The sequence below is a fragment of the Pelodiscus sinensis genome, chromosome 2 (genome assembly GCF_052426305.1).
Source record: "Pelodiscus sinensis isolate ZL-2025 chromosome 2, ASM5242630v1, whole genome shotgun sequence".
In the NCBI taxonomy this organism is placed as follows: domain Eukaryota; kingdom Metazoa; phylum Chordata; order Testudines; family Trionychidae; genus Pelodiscus; species Pelodiscus sinensis.
In genome coordinates, this window is record NC_143053.1 from 183685952 (window position 1) to 183699798 (window position 13847).

General features: G+C 41.9%; 1 protein-coding gene across 1 annotated transcript in view; it reads right to left on the minus strand.

Annotated features, from left to right (window-relative positions):
- Positions 1–11433, minus strand: part of ATP2C1 (ATPase secretory pathway Ca2+ transporting 1) — a 127283-nt gene extending 115850 nt beyond the window's left edge. The window contains exon 1 of the mRNA XM_075921930.2: positions 11303–11433. Coding sequence (XP_075778045.1) covers positions 11303–11392 — 90 coding nt within the window. The 5' untranslated portion in view covers positions 11393–11433. The remainder of the gene's footprint in view (positions 1–11302) is intronic.
- Between the last annotated feature and the right edge of the window lie 2414 nt (positions 11434–13847).

Consider the following 13847-nt stretch of genomic DNA (forward strand, 5'->3'; position numbering starts at 1 on the left):
GTGTGTATGGGCTGTTGGGGGGGCATGTGACCCTATGTGCCCCTCCATGTCACCCTTGATTGCAAATGTCTCAACACACTTCCATTAGCATAGCTAAAGCTATCAAAAATGTGACTAACCATTCTTTCTGCTAGTTTGAATGGAGGCAAATTGAAGAACTGAATTGGCTATAAATATGACATAGTAAAGCAATGATGCATGGGGTTTTTGTGATCCTTATGAAATAGGCAATGACTGGTTAAAAAGCCATGGACTCAGACCCTAACTGCTGTAAGTGTTCAGTAGTTACCTTAAAGCTATTCATTATCTAAAGTGGCCAATTTCCCCCCTCACAAATAGGTACATTGCTCCTGTGAGGATATTAAATCACAACTGCCATAACAGAACAATGACTTTAGAAATCGTTACACCTGAACTTCAGAGCCCCACATAATAGTTCATCTACCTCTCAGGGGTGCTGGTACAATTTGTATAGCACTGGTACAGAAAGCCAATCCACCGAACTGTAAACCCTGCATATGATGGAAACCACTTCAAGGCAGGGGGTGCAGCAGTACCCCTTGCACCCCTAGTTCCAGCACCTATGAGGTTACAGCTGAAGAGGTTTTTCTTTTTACCTTTAAGTCCTCTTTCCTTTCAGTACCAATTTAAGTTTTCAACTGCATTGAGAAGAACCTTTCTGTAATAGGAGAAGTGAGATGTAGGTCGTAGATTATCCATACTTAAAAGAGAGCCAACTAGACAATTCTTCTTGTCAGGGCTCTGTTAAATAAGCTCCCCATGCTGGAATTTGAGATCTCAGTGCATTCCTCCCCCGCCCCTCCCCCATCTTCTTGTAAATAATGGTAGTCCTTAGTTTTGCACTCATACCCCTTTTCTGAAGTGCAACTGGTGATAACCAGAAGGTCAAATGCTGTGTCTACAACAACCAACCAGCATTAAAATGACAAGAACCAAATGAGTAGGGCAGCCACACAGAATGCAAGTCACTTCTCTGGCAGCGATCTGAATCCTATCTCTAGTCAGAATATTCTACTGCAACAGTTAGATAGCTGGTGACTTCCCCCATCCCCCTTACTACAGAGGTTAAATCGCAGTTCCTTTTAAAGCTTGCTTAACTTTAAAGAGAGTTTGGAAGTTTGCTGTTTCTAGCATAATTCTCACCCCCCTCCCCCACCACACACATACCTTCTGCTGCATTTCACCAACTGCAAGGTCAACTTCACTTTTGTTCCATGAACAATCTTGTTATTTATCGGTCTCAAATTCACAAGCTATTTTATTCTCCCTTCTATAATATGGAACTGCTGGATGTCAAATGCTGGGGTTATAGTGCATAGCAATTTAAGCTCATATAAAGCTTAGGCTACAACTAGTGCCTTCATTTTGAGTAATACCTGCAATCATTTTTTCTTTCAAGTTACCATTCTTCCTTTCCTTCAACTATACAAATTTGATCAGACAAGTAGCAGCATTCTTCTGGCTTTTATGGTGAATGTCAAAAACAGTGAGATTTCTCAATTCAATGTCTTTCTTAAATAGGATTCTCTGCTTTTAGAACAGAAAATTTCTGCTAGAAAGGACAACTTTGAAATGCTAAAGGGAGGAAGGGATGCTCATTAAAGTGACAACTCCTATAGTCTTCACTCAGAACACAATGAGAATTTGCTGGGCAAAATTATTTTAGCTCTTATTCAGGTAAACCAGGGGTAGGGAATGTAAGGCCTGGGGTCAGATGTGGCCCTCAACTTGCCTTAATCTGGCCCCCAAGGCTCAGGATTCCCCCTCCGCCCCAAACATTGTGGAGTCTGTGCTTGTGTTCCAGGACCCTGCAGCTTTCCTGCTGGGCTGAAGCACACAAAAAAAAAAAATCTACTAGCCTGGGCTCCTGTGGGCTCTGGTGCGTGAGGGGAATTTGGGGAATGTCCTTCTCTTCAGTCAGGGGCCACATCTCACTTGTATGTGGCCCCCAACCAGGCCCAGCCAAAGAGTTTGCAGGGTCCAAGGCAGCATGGCTGAGCCTCACAGTCGCAAGTGAGTGGCCAGGTGGGCGGGGCCAGGAGCTGGGCAGCAGAGGGCCCTGAATGCGTGGGGCCCAAGGCAACCACCTTGCTCTCCTTGCCCAAAGGCCAGGCCTTCCCCCAACTGATTTTTTTGTGGGTCAGTGGCCCCCCCAACCCCAAAAAAGGTTCCCTACCCCTGAGGCAAACTCACTGGCTGTCCTACTATCAATGCAGTAAGCAAGAATGAACTAGAAATATTTAGTCCTTCAGCACTCTGAAGTCTAGCTGAATGCAAGGGAACCAATTTCTTGTGTGTTCGTCTCAGTAGAAATTTGATAGAAATATTTTGCCTTTTCTAGGCTAGGTCTACACCACACTGATCCCAGGTCTGGGGAACCCCATGCCCACACTGCAGTGTAAACCTGGGCTTAAACATTCAACCCAGGTCTCACAATCATGCTAGTGCATTCATACTGTACTATGCAGACCTTCTGATTCAGATCTGTGGCTTGAGCTGCTCCCACACTGCAAAACGGCAGTGTTTGGACCACAGTGTGAGTGAAACTTGGGCTCAGACACCCCTTCAGATCAGTTGCAGAACCGAAGTCCTAAGTGTTTACTGATCTGACAGATATTTGTGTCAACAGTAGAGGGATTTGGACTCAAATCTGAGCCTGAGCACACGTGTACTATGCAATGCAGACAAACAAACCCTACACAGGCCTTCCTGGAAGGCCTTCTCTTTACTAGGTTAAGTAGTATAATTTTTCTGTTATTAGCAGTGCTATAGCATCTAGAATTACTTGTCCTGGACCAGTAATGTTTGTATTGACAAGTTTGTATTGTATTGTATTGTCCTGGACCAGGATCACAGTGTGCGATCTACAAAATATTGTTAGTTTTCAAGGATAATCCAGATCATAACCAAGTATCAGCGGCAGGCATGATGCAAGCAGCTATTTTGAATCCTGCTTGTGGAGAATACAATTTGTGTTCCTAAAGGATGGCTTGGCATGGGAACAGATAATAGTACTCCAGGGAGATTACAGTTGAACCCTGGAAGCTGAGTAGCAGATATCATCCCTTCAGCCACCGTGAAACTTGTTTAAGCCTGTTGCTTCTTGTACTATCATTAGAGGTCAGGAAGAACAAGTTTTCTCCATCCTCATGACACCCTTTTAGATACCTGACAACCACTATCATATCCCCTCTCAGTCTTCTCTTTTCCAAACTAAACAAGCCCAATTCTTTCAGTCTTTCTTCGTAGGTCATGTTCTCTAGACCTTTAATTATTCTTGTTGCTCTTCTCTGGACCTTCTCTAGTTTCTCCACATAATTCTTGAAATGTGGTACCCAGAACTGGACACAATACTCCAGCTGAGGCCTAATCAGTGCAGAGTAGAGCGGAAGAATGACTTCTCGTGTCTTGCTCACAACACACCTGTTAATGCATCCTAGAATCCGGTTTGCTTTTTTTGCAACAGCATCACACTGACTCATATTTAGCTTGTGGTCCACTATAATCCCTAGATCCCTTTCCGCTGTACTCCTTCCTAGACAGTCTCTTCCCATTCTGTATGTGTGAAACTGATTGTTCCTTCCTAAGTGGAGCACTTTGCATTTGTCTTTATTAAGCTTCATCCTGTTTACCTAAGAAAATTTGTCCAGATCATTTTGAATGATGACCCTATCCTCCAAAGCAGTTGCAATCCCTCCCAGCTTGGTATCATCTGCAAACTTAATAAGCGTACTCTCTCTGCCAGTATCTAAATTGTTGGAGTTCATTAACTATGAAAAGGTGCATTTTAAAGGTGTATTTCAAGTGGTCAAAGAGGTAGCAAACAGAGCAAAGCAAGTTATTGAGAAGATCATACAAAGCATGCAATCTAAGCTAGATTCATTAAAAGCTAATTCCAAAACATTTCTCATCCTAGTTATTGCTTCAGGCAGAGTCTGTCCCAGGCCAGGTAACTCAGTCTAGGTCCAGCAGTTGTCCCTCTCCTGCCCTTGTTATAATCCTTTTGTTTCCAGGTGTTTTCAAGTAGCTCTTTGGGATGGGGAGATAGAGGTAAAGCAAACTGAAGACCCTCATTCTTTTCCTCCCTTGCTTTAAATAAGACTCCATGGGGTGGGAACCTTTGTTTAATCCCTCCTCCCCCATCTCCCGATGGAACAGTTCAGCAGCCCAAGGCACAGGCTAGGGGTTTTAAATTTCTATCAGCTAATCGAGTAGTTGATGGAATTTCCATCAAATACTCAATTAGTCAAGGGGTGAGACAAGGTGCTCACTCTCCCAGCTGTGCCTCTGCCTTTTAAATGTAGTAATAGCCACCCACAGCTTTTCCTACATTTAAAGACAGAGGTGCAGCAGAGAACCCGGGGCAAGCAGGGACTGCTTGAGTCCCCACTCACCCCGGGCTTCTGCTGTGCTGCCTCTGCCTTCAAAATGTATCAAGGAGGCCCACACGGCTCTTGCTACAGTTAAGAGGCAGAGGCACAGCAGTTGAACCAGCATGAGCAGGGGTCTGTTTCAGTCCTCGCTTGTGCCATTTCCTGCTGATCCTCTGTCTCTCCTGCCACCACTCCTGCCATGGAGACAGTGCTGGGGGTAACCGGTTTTTAAGATGGCTTCTCCTCCCCCCACTGCTACTGATAGAGAGGCAGCACGGGGGGAAGCAACTAGTCGGGTATGCTTATTGGGTAGTCGACTAGTCGCTTACATCCCTAGTGCAGGCTAGTATCAGGTGACCAGATCATCTGACTCCATCATCCATGAGTCAGCAGCAGTATGGAACATTCCCAGGAAGGCCAAGCCAATTTATAGTCCATTATGGGGATGTTAAATATTGGTTAACTGAATAGTCAATTAACCTCATGAATTCTTATTGGTTACTCAACTATTCTATAGTCCCCGGGGGTGGGGCCAGTAGCCAGTGCACTCCAGCCCCACTCCTGAAGAGGCAGCAGCATGGCATGCCAGATGGGAGCTGTGAGGTGAGCCAGTTTAAAAACTAGCTCCCCTCATGGACTAGGTGCCTGTCACCCCACCTTGTTGCCTCCGATACAGTGGCAGCAGCACGAGGTGGCAGCACACCCTCTCTGGGGGTATCGGTCTGACCTCCCAGACCTGATGTGAGCTGGATCTGAGCCAGGCAGCCTGGCTGGCTCCTAATACATTTTAAATGCAGAGCCACAGCAGGGGTAGGTCCTAGTGGACCACAAGTTGAATATGAGTCAACAGTGTGATGCTGTTGCAAAAAAAGCAAATATGATTCTAGGTTGTATCAACAGGTGTGTTGTAAGCAAAACTCGTGAAGTCATTCTGCCGCTCTACTCTGCACTAGTTAGGCCTCAGCTGGAGTACTGTGTCCAGTTCTGGGCGCCACATTTCAAGAAAGATGTGGAGAAATTGGAAAGGGTACAGAGAAGAGCGACAAGAATGATTAAAGGTTTAGAGAACATGACCTATGAATCCAGGCTTCATGAACTGGGCTTGTTTAGTTTGGAAAAAAGAAGATTAAGGGGGGACATGATAGCGGTTTTCAAATATCTAAAAGGGTGTCACAAGGAGGAAGGCGAAAATTTGTTCCTCTTGGTTTCTGAGGACAGGACAAGGAGTAATGGGCTTAAAGTGCAGCAGGGGAGGTTTAGATTGGACATTAGGAAAAAATTCCTAACTGTCAGGGTGGTCAAATATTGGAATAAATTGCCAAGGGAGGTGGTGGAATCTCCCTCTCTGGAGATATTTAAGAACAGGTTAGATAGACATCTCTCAGGGATGGTGTAGACAGAGCTTGATCCTGCCTTGAGGGCGGGGGGCTGGACTCTATGACCTCTCGAGGTCCCTTCCAGTCCTATTATTCTATGATTCTATGATCTATGATTCTATGATGCTGGCCATCTTGCTAAAAAATTTACTGGCAAGGGGCGTGGGGTGAGAACACGTGAAGTCAATAGCATTAACCTATAAGCTTTTGCTTATCGGTTAATTGACTATACTATTACTTCCTTAGTCCATTGTAATATCTGATGGACCAAAAGATTGTCTTTTTTGTTATAGCTACTGACGTGTCAATACTGAAAATGACCCAAAGTAGCAAATATGAAATAGATCAACAAGTCAATCTTCCTAACTTCAAATACAAAAGTGATGTAGGCATACAAATGTGATATCACGTTCAGTAAATTATAACCTTGCCAAAGATATCTTGCATAATGCATCTCAGTTGTCATTCATAAGCATATTTTCATAAATCATATGGAATGCCACATCACACCTCCCATCAAAAGCATTACTTCTATTTATCAAAGATGTCATTTACACAACTATTCTACCCACCTGAGCAGTGAAGAAAAGAAAAACTGGATATGTAATTACTTGAGGGGGACAAATACAAAGCCAGAGGAAATTTATTAACACTGGCATGCCAGATCATAAGAATAATTGTTGTAGGTATCCTGCAACAGTGAGCCCATAGCTCATGCTCAAAGAAAGAATAATAAAGTCATCAACACAAGTGGTGCCCTCAGTCTGAGAATTGGGCATTTCTCCCAAAGGCTTAGGCAGGGGAAGGCTCTGCCTTCACATACCTCCAGCCTGACCCCACCCACATCCCGCCCCCAGAATGCCTGCTGTACATGTTCTGGGGGTGCAGTGTTGCTGTCCTCCAACAGCAGCTCTCCTGGTTCTCCGGGCCAGCTCAGGCCACACAGCTTCTTCCTTCCCCCACTGCTCTGGGAAGACTGGGGCATGTGCCAGATGGTTCATGTAAGATATCATTGGCAAGGTTTTGATTTACTGAATGTGATTATCCCATTTGTATACCTGTATCATTTCTGTATTGGAAGCTAGGAATATTGACTTGTTGATCTATTTCAAATTTGCTACTTCCGGTCACTTTCAGTGCTGACACTTCATTAGCTACAACTGTTGCAGAATACCTCCCCCAGTCCCAGCTGCACTGACCTCTTGTGTCTCTCCCCACAGTTTGCTTTAATATTGCTCCTTCACAACAGGTGAAAACCAACTTTACATACACTGGTTACACATGACCTCTTCACCATCACCTAGCTCCTGTAAGTAGAGCCTTGCATGGATTCAAAACAGATATCTACATTCACAAAAGTGAGCTGTAGATCTCTGCAGATGCGGATACAAAGCAGATATCCATGATTTGCAAAGCATTTACATGTAAGAGCAAAGCAGCAGGAGTATCAGAGTAGACAAAAATACATTGAATCTAAAACCAACAACTGCCTATTTTCAACTTTCCTCCAAAAGCAATGGGCCCCCTGCATGTGGACTTGTTTCAGGACATGCCAAAATTAATCCTTCGTAAACTAGGTGTGCCAGTTTTTACACATGGCACAGATGGGTATTTATTGAGCACAAGGGGAGACATCTGCACTAATCCAGATGGCCGGAGCTCTGAATGCATAGCAAACAGCATCATCAGATTGCTGAATAGTTTCACCATAGCCAGGATAATTTTTCAAAATTTTTCTTAATAGCTCCTGAGAGACCTAAGCAACATATAAAGATGAAATTGTGCAGTGTTAGACCAGCTTTTTTTGTAAGAACAGTTCACGTGAATCGAGTAAACTAGTGATGCATATTATATTACTGTTTTTTCTTTAACAAGAAGGGTTATGAGCTAAGGAAAGCAAAGACAAATGCAACATATATCACTGTCAGAATGCTTTAATGCAAAGGTTTCTGGTGAAAGGCTCCTTGTTCTCTACTTCAATATTTCCCCCCCACCCCCAACTGGATTATGTCATCTGAAAACCAGTTACTTGTAGATGTTCAATAAGATCTTTTCTCATTGCTATTTAATGGCCTCGAGCTTCACAATATATTTAAACGAAATTATAACAACTTACATTTCAACTTGAGTGAAAAAAATCTGTATGCTTACACTGAAATATCAATCCATTATGCAGACAACAGCAAATAATAGAGAAAAAATCCCATCGGCCCCAGCATGGGCTGACATACCTGATCATCAGAGTAACATTATTTCATTTTGTTCAACTAGCACAAAATCAAGGTGCACATTGTGGAACTAGCTTCTTAACATTTTAAGAAAACTGCAGGTTGATGTTTATTATGGTCACTAAAGTGTTTATATTACATTAACAAACCAGGGTCAGGACCCCATTGTGGAAGGACAAACTTCTTTTAGTGCCTTTCTACAATGTATTTTATTTACATTTATAACTATGCACTATAACAATGACTAGACACTGTCTACTACATGGAGCTTACAAGACAAGGAAATGAGGAACATACAAAGGTTACTTCTCCCACAGTACGTATACATGGCTATGTCTAGACTACATCCCTTTTCCGAAAAAGGGATGTAAATTAGACGTATCGCAATTGCTAATGAAGCGGGGATTTAAATCTCCCGCACTTCATTAGCATAAAAATGGCTGCAGCTTTTTTTCGGCATGAAGCTTTGCCGGAGAAAAGCATCAGTCTAGACGCTGATCTTTCAGAAAATAAAGCCTTTTCCGAAAGATCCCTTATCCCCCTTGAAATAAGGGATAAGGGATCTTTCGGAAAAAGCTTTATTTTCCGAAAGATCAGCGTCTAGACTGGCGCTTTTCTCCGGCAAAGCTTCATGCCAAAAAAAGCAGCAGCCATTTTTATGCTAATGAAGCATGGGAGATTTAAATCCCCGCTTCATTAGCAATTGCGATACGTCTAATTTACATCCCTTTTCCGAAAAAGGGATGTAGTCTAGACGTAGCCATACAACATTAGCCAACAGTAGCAGGTTGTACTTGCTTTATCATCATCTTCTGCCTACTCCAGTCTGTCTCATCCACACACTTCAAACTGTAACAACCTAGATTGTAAATTTGGGCAGGAGCTTAAAAAAAACCCACCCTAAGTCTGTAGGATGCCTAGTGCAACAAGACTCTAACCTTTCAAAGTAAGCATGCAGTGTAGACAGCGCCAGAGACCAGGCTCTTTCCTACAAGAGATAGCAAGCACCAATGGACCTCCCTATTTTCAGAGCTAAACACAATACTTGTTTTCTTTTCACTTTCCCTCTTCCTCTTCCCCCCACAAGCTAGGAAGGAGGAGAGATTGTTATTCTGTTTTAAATAACTTGGAGGTGACCAAATACATGGTCCTCTCCCCATCACAGCTGTAAGTTCCAGATAGAAGGTGAAGCTCTTTGTTATATTATCCATTAATTAATCTAAATATTACCACCATAAACAAACCTTTCTTTGTTAAAAAAAAAAGCGAGCGAGAGAGAGAGATGTCATAGCTTCCTTTGTTTTGTTGCTCACTTGTACATATGTTCTCCATTTCTCCCCACTTGCCATCCTTAGTCAGGTATGTATATTTGCTATGACATGTTGCAGAGGTACTATTGCCACCATTTTCCTACAGCTCTTTTCTGTGTACTTCTCAAAAGGACCATTTGCTTTTTAAAAATATTTACATCGTAGCAGATGGGAGCTCTGTGTTCCATTCTTTATCCACTATCCCAAAGTTCTTGTGTATTATTGTGTTACAACTGGAAGCCTATATTTTATACATGTATTGAGAATCATTCTTGTATGTATTGTTTAACATTTATCTAAATTAAAATCTCATTCTATTTAGATGCACCTCTCCTGCTAAGATCGCAATTATTCTGTAGCTTCAATCAAATCTCTACAAATTTGATCAGTGTATAATTTGTTAAATCCCATCCCAGACCCCCTGGATCTCAGCTGATATCACTCTCCACATGGATGGTTTAACTATTAATAATTATTCTTAGATTATGATTCAACCAATTCTGTAGTCACATTATAATATTCTGAACCAAACATTTTTTGTGGCTTTCCATTGTTAATGGTACGAAAAGCCATACTAGCATTATATAAAGCAAATCCACTGGGTTTTCTTTGCTTACCAAAATCTGTAAAACAGGCCAAAGACTAACAGTTTTGTCTGAAGAACAGAGAAAAAAAATCTAATTATTTCTCTGAGAACAAGGTATGTGTCTATTTTGACTCCCTGATAAGGGTTCAGCTTCTCTCCCTCATCCCACCTCACACTAAAGCCCACATTTGAAATGGATAGCTTTTGTGCATCTTTTCTCCAAGGTTTGTCCCATGTTGTTGCAATGCTCATTTCTACTGAAATCAATGAAACATCTCAGCAAGTCATCTCTCCACCCAGTCCTCAAACCAGCCTGTGGTACACATGAGGTCACACATAGGACTCAAAATGATATAAATGGCCTGTAGAAGAATGTTGGGGAAGACAATTGGGTGAAAACAGAGTGGAGAACATTTCATCCCTCTTTTGCCCAACTCTCCAGCTCCCAAATGCCTTCAAATTCCCCTTTCCCATTCTCTCCCAAAGCTATTGTGGCTCTTCACTGTGAGACTTTAGTCACCCTCCACAAAAGTGGCAATTTTACAGTAATTCTGATTTCAGTGAGAGAACTATGAAGACAATAGATAGAAAACTGTATGTCTTATAGCAGAGCCTCTACATACTACCGCAGGGAACAGGACTTGCAGAAAGCCAGACTATAGGGAGAACAATAAGAAACATGAGAAGTCAAATTTTCAACAAAACCAGATCTCATTTAAGAGCCAAACTAAGCCAGATTGCCAAAATCACTCTGCAGCATAGGAAGTGGAGGACAGCTTTGTTAATGGGCTTTGGTGCCTAAAGATGCAAATAAACATCTAATTCCCATTTAAGCCAGTAGGAGTAAGTGAGATTTTGAAGATCCCAGTAGGTGCTTATCAGCCTCTCTAGGCACCTAAAGACCTGGTTCTAAGTTTGAGAGCTTGGCCATCAGTATTTCAGGGGGAAGACTCCAAGCACCAGTACTTTGGTAAGTCTGGCTCTTGTTGTTCAGTGCTTAAGCAGAAACTGGGCTCATTTCCAAACCTCACCTTCCCCCTGCTACCGTCACACCCTGGCTGTGGCTACTGAACTCTTGACTCTGGTCTTCTATAGCACAATGGTAGAAATGCAATGTTCCAATAAACCTTTTTCAAATAAAGTGAAGGCCTTAGAGAAGTTTTTGGTATTCGTGCTGCAAGATTTAGGTTGTTTTTCTTTACTTGCCTCTCTTTACTTTAGAAAGTCATACATTAAAATTTACAAGAATGGAAATGGGACCTGCTAGTAGCTTCCCATGATTGTTTGAAGAGCGATCCCTGAAGAGTGGTCCCTGTCAAGTTTTGTCCTAGGCTAGGAACTATGTAAAAAAAAAAAAAAGTTTGCCACCAGCCATTAAATTAAATGAAGTTAAGAACAAAAAACTAACCTCCTCGCCCATCTTGTCTTGCTCATCAACTTTACTTTCTTTTTTCCTTCTCCGAAGGAGAGGTTCTTTCAGATTTGCCCCTGAAACCATGGCCTTTGCTAAGACTGCTAACACAGTGGAAGAGATAGCGTAGCATTGCCTTTATAAAGACTAGCCTGACTTCCACTTAAAGGTACATAGCAGACCCAATAGATTAGGGAAAAGATTGCTAGGCGTGATCATTATTTTTCCTTTTCTACATAGAAAAGGTAAAATAATATATCTTACAGGTTTGATACTGTAAGATAGATAAATCCAGAAAAGAAATTTTATCAGAAAGACTATCCTGTGTTAGCTAGAGTATATTCTGCTAATGATGGGATACATAAGAGCTAATTGGAAGCTAATGTGTAGTTGGAAAGTGTGCATCTCATTAAGAGCCAGCTACCAAGAGCCAGGTATTAACAGCCCGATTTTCAGAAGGGCTAAGCACACAACACTCCAGCTGAAATCAATAGTACCTCAGGGGGCTTAGCACCCTTGCAAATCAGGTGTTGCTTGGTGCATGGCTTAGCCTTATACAGACCTAGCTCTCAAGCTAATTTCCCTTCAGTCCTGATAAGAGAAAGAAAGGAACTAGTATGAAAATTTAACAAAGCAATGTAATGAAGCAGCATGATAAAAAAAGAGAAACAGAAGAAAGTCTTTGCTAACAGGCCACTGAATGTCACAATATTAATTAGGAAACCTTTGACTACAAGAGTGATGTTTTAAAGTACAATAAAACTCAGAAAACATAGTGTGAAACCATGTTTCTGGATCAAGCTTGATCTCCATACTATATATTTGAGAGTGTTTGTCTGTTCAAAATCTCCTCCTAAATGGTAAGACCTAGGACCATCAAATTTGGTATACAGCTTCCTCTTATCAAAACTTAAAGCAAGGTAAGGGTTTGGTTGTGCCAGGAAAATGGAATATGCCTGGTATGGAATTGCTTCTCATAAAACCATACAGAAAGGAGACAGACTCATAAGGCAGATGAAAGGAGTTGGCTGGGAGTATGCCCATCCAGGACGACCCCAGCTCCAAGTCTTCCAGCTCCCATGCACCCTCTAGGCAGGACTGGCTGTTCCCCTTCTTCAGGGAGAGAGTGGAAAGTTCACACTTTGCTGCGTTCCTCATTCTTGCTGGAGTGTAGAACTCTGATACAAATCATCATGAGGCCAGGAATGAGTAGCATTCAAAAGGGCAATCAAAATAATCATGTCCAGGCATTACACTAGCTGGGATGCAATTTTTTATGTCAGGAATATACATGTTCATGCTTTGGCACACAGACCAACAGCCAACTGAGAGGGATTATAGAGAAGCTTTGCTTGTGGGCAACTATTTCACGATTGCCTGTTCTGCTTACTGGCTTTACACATACATATGGTTCTCGGGAGTATTGGGGAAGGAAAACAGAGACAGAATTTACACAAGAATGAGGTGAATCCACATTTGGTGGTAATTAAGTGAACAAAATAAAGGTCTTTTAAAAAGCAAGGAAAATGTCATTGTATATATCATAAAAAAGGGAAGTTTTGAGATGAGATGTAACATGACGGAAAATCATAACAAGTAGAGGTAGGGAATCAGAGTTCCAGATAGTTGAGACACCGCAGTTAGAAAGAAAGACAGGTCATTTAATTGTGGTTGTGTGTCAATGAATGAAGGATTTTACACTAAAACAAAAGGATCAGAGTACCACATAAGAGAGCAGACATTAATGATCCATTGTTGAAAATTCTATTAATAGGCTGAGTAATTCTTGTAGCAGAGAGACTACAGCTTTTGGTCACTGGTACATTCAGTTCCAGTGTGTGGTAACTGAAACTCATTATCATCTGAAGCCCTCTGTGAAATAAACTAGTGATTTTACTACACAGAACTCCACATCATGCACAATTGACAGCAAGTGGGAGCTTTTAGATTCCACAGAGCAGCCAAGGAGCGGATACAGTGGATTATTTTCTTACTAAGAAGTGGTCATTCCTCAGCAGCAATGAGACACATTGGCAGAACAGTGTGATGCATCTTGAGTTACCTGCTCTGTGGGTAAAGGACAGATATTCTGATCATTTTCATTGAGACTGAAATTATCTTGAAGGAAGAAAAGAAACAGTAAACAGATTTTGGCAGGTATTCCTTTGCCAATCATGAGGCATATTGGATGAATAGATTCCAATGACAAAGCACTCCATATTCTTAACTTTTTTCAAACTATGAACCATCCATATTTTGAAAAAAATCTGGTGATTGGTGTATGGACTTTTCCATTCTGACCTCAGTCCTGCAAGGGGCTTTGCACAGACATGCTCCATTGGTGCCCATGTTTGTCCATAGAAAAATCAAGACAAATTCCTAAATGGAGGCACATTCTTTTGTGGATCCCTAGTAAGACTTATGACTGGCTGGATGATACCATTATTCCCAGAATATATTGAGCAGACGTGCACAAATTCCCAGAGAGTGTATACTTTGGGATGCCCCAGCTAGATACACTTGGAATCACAACCTTCAATCT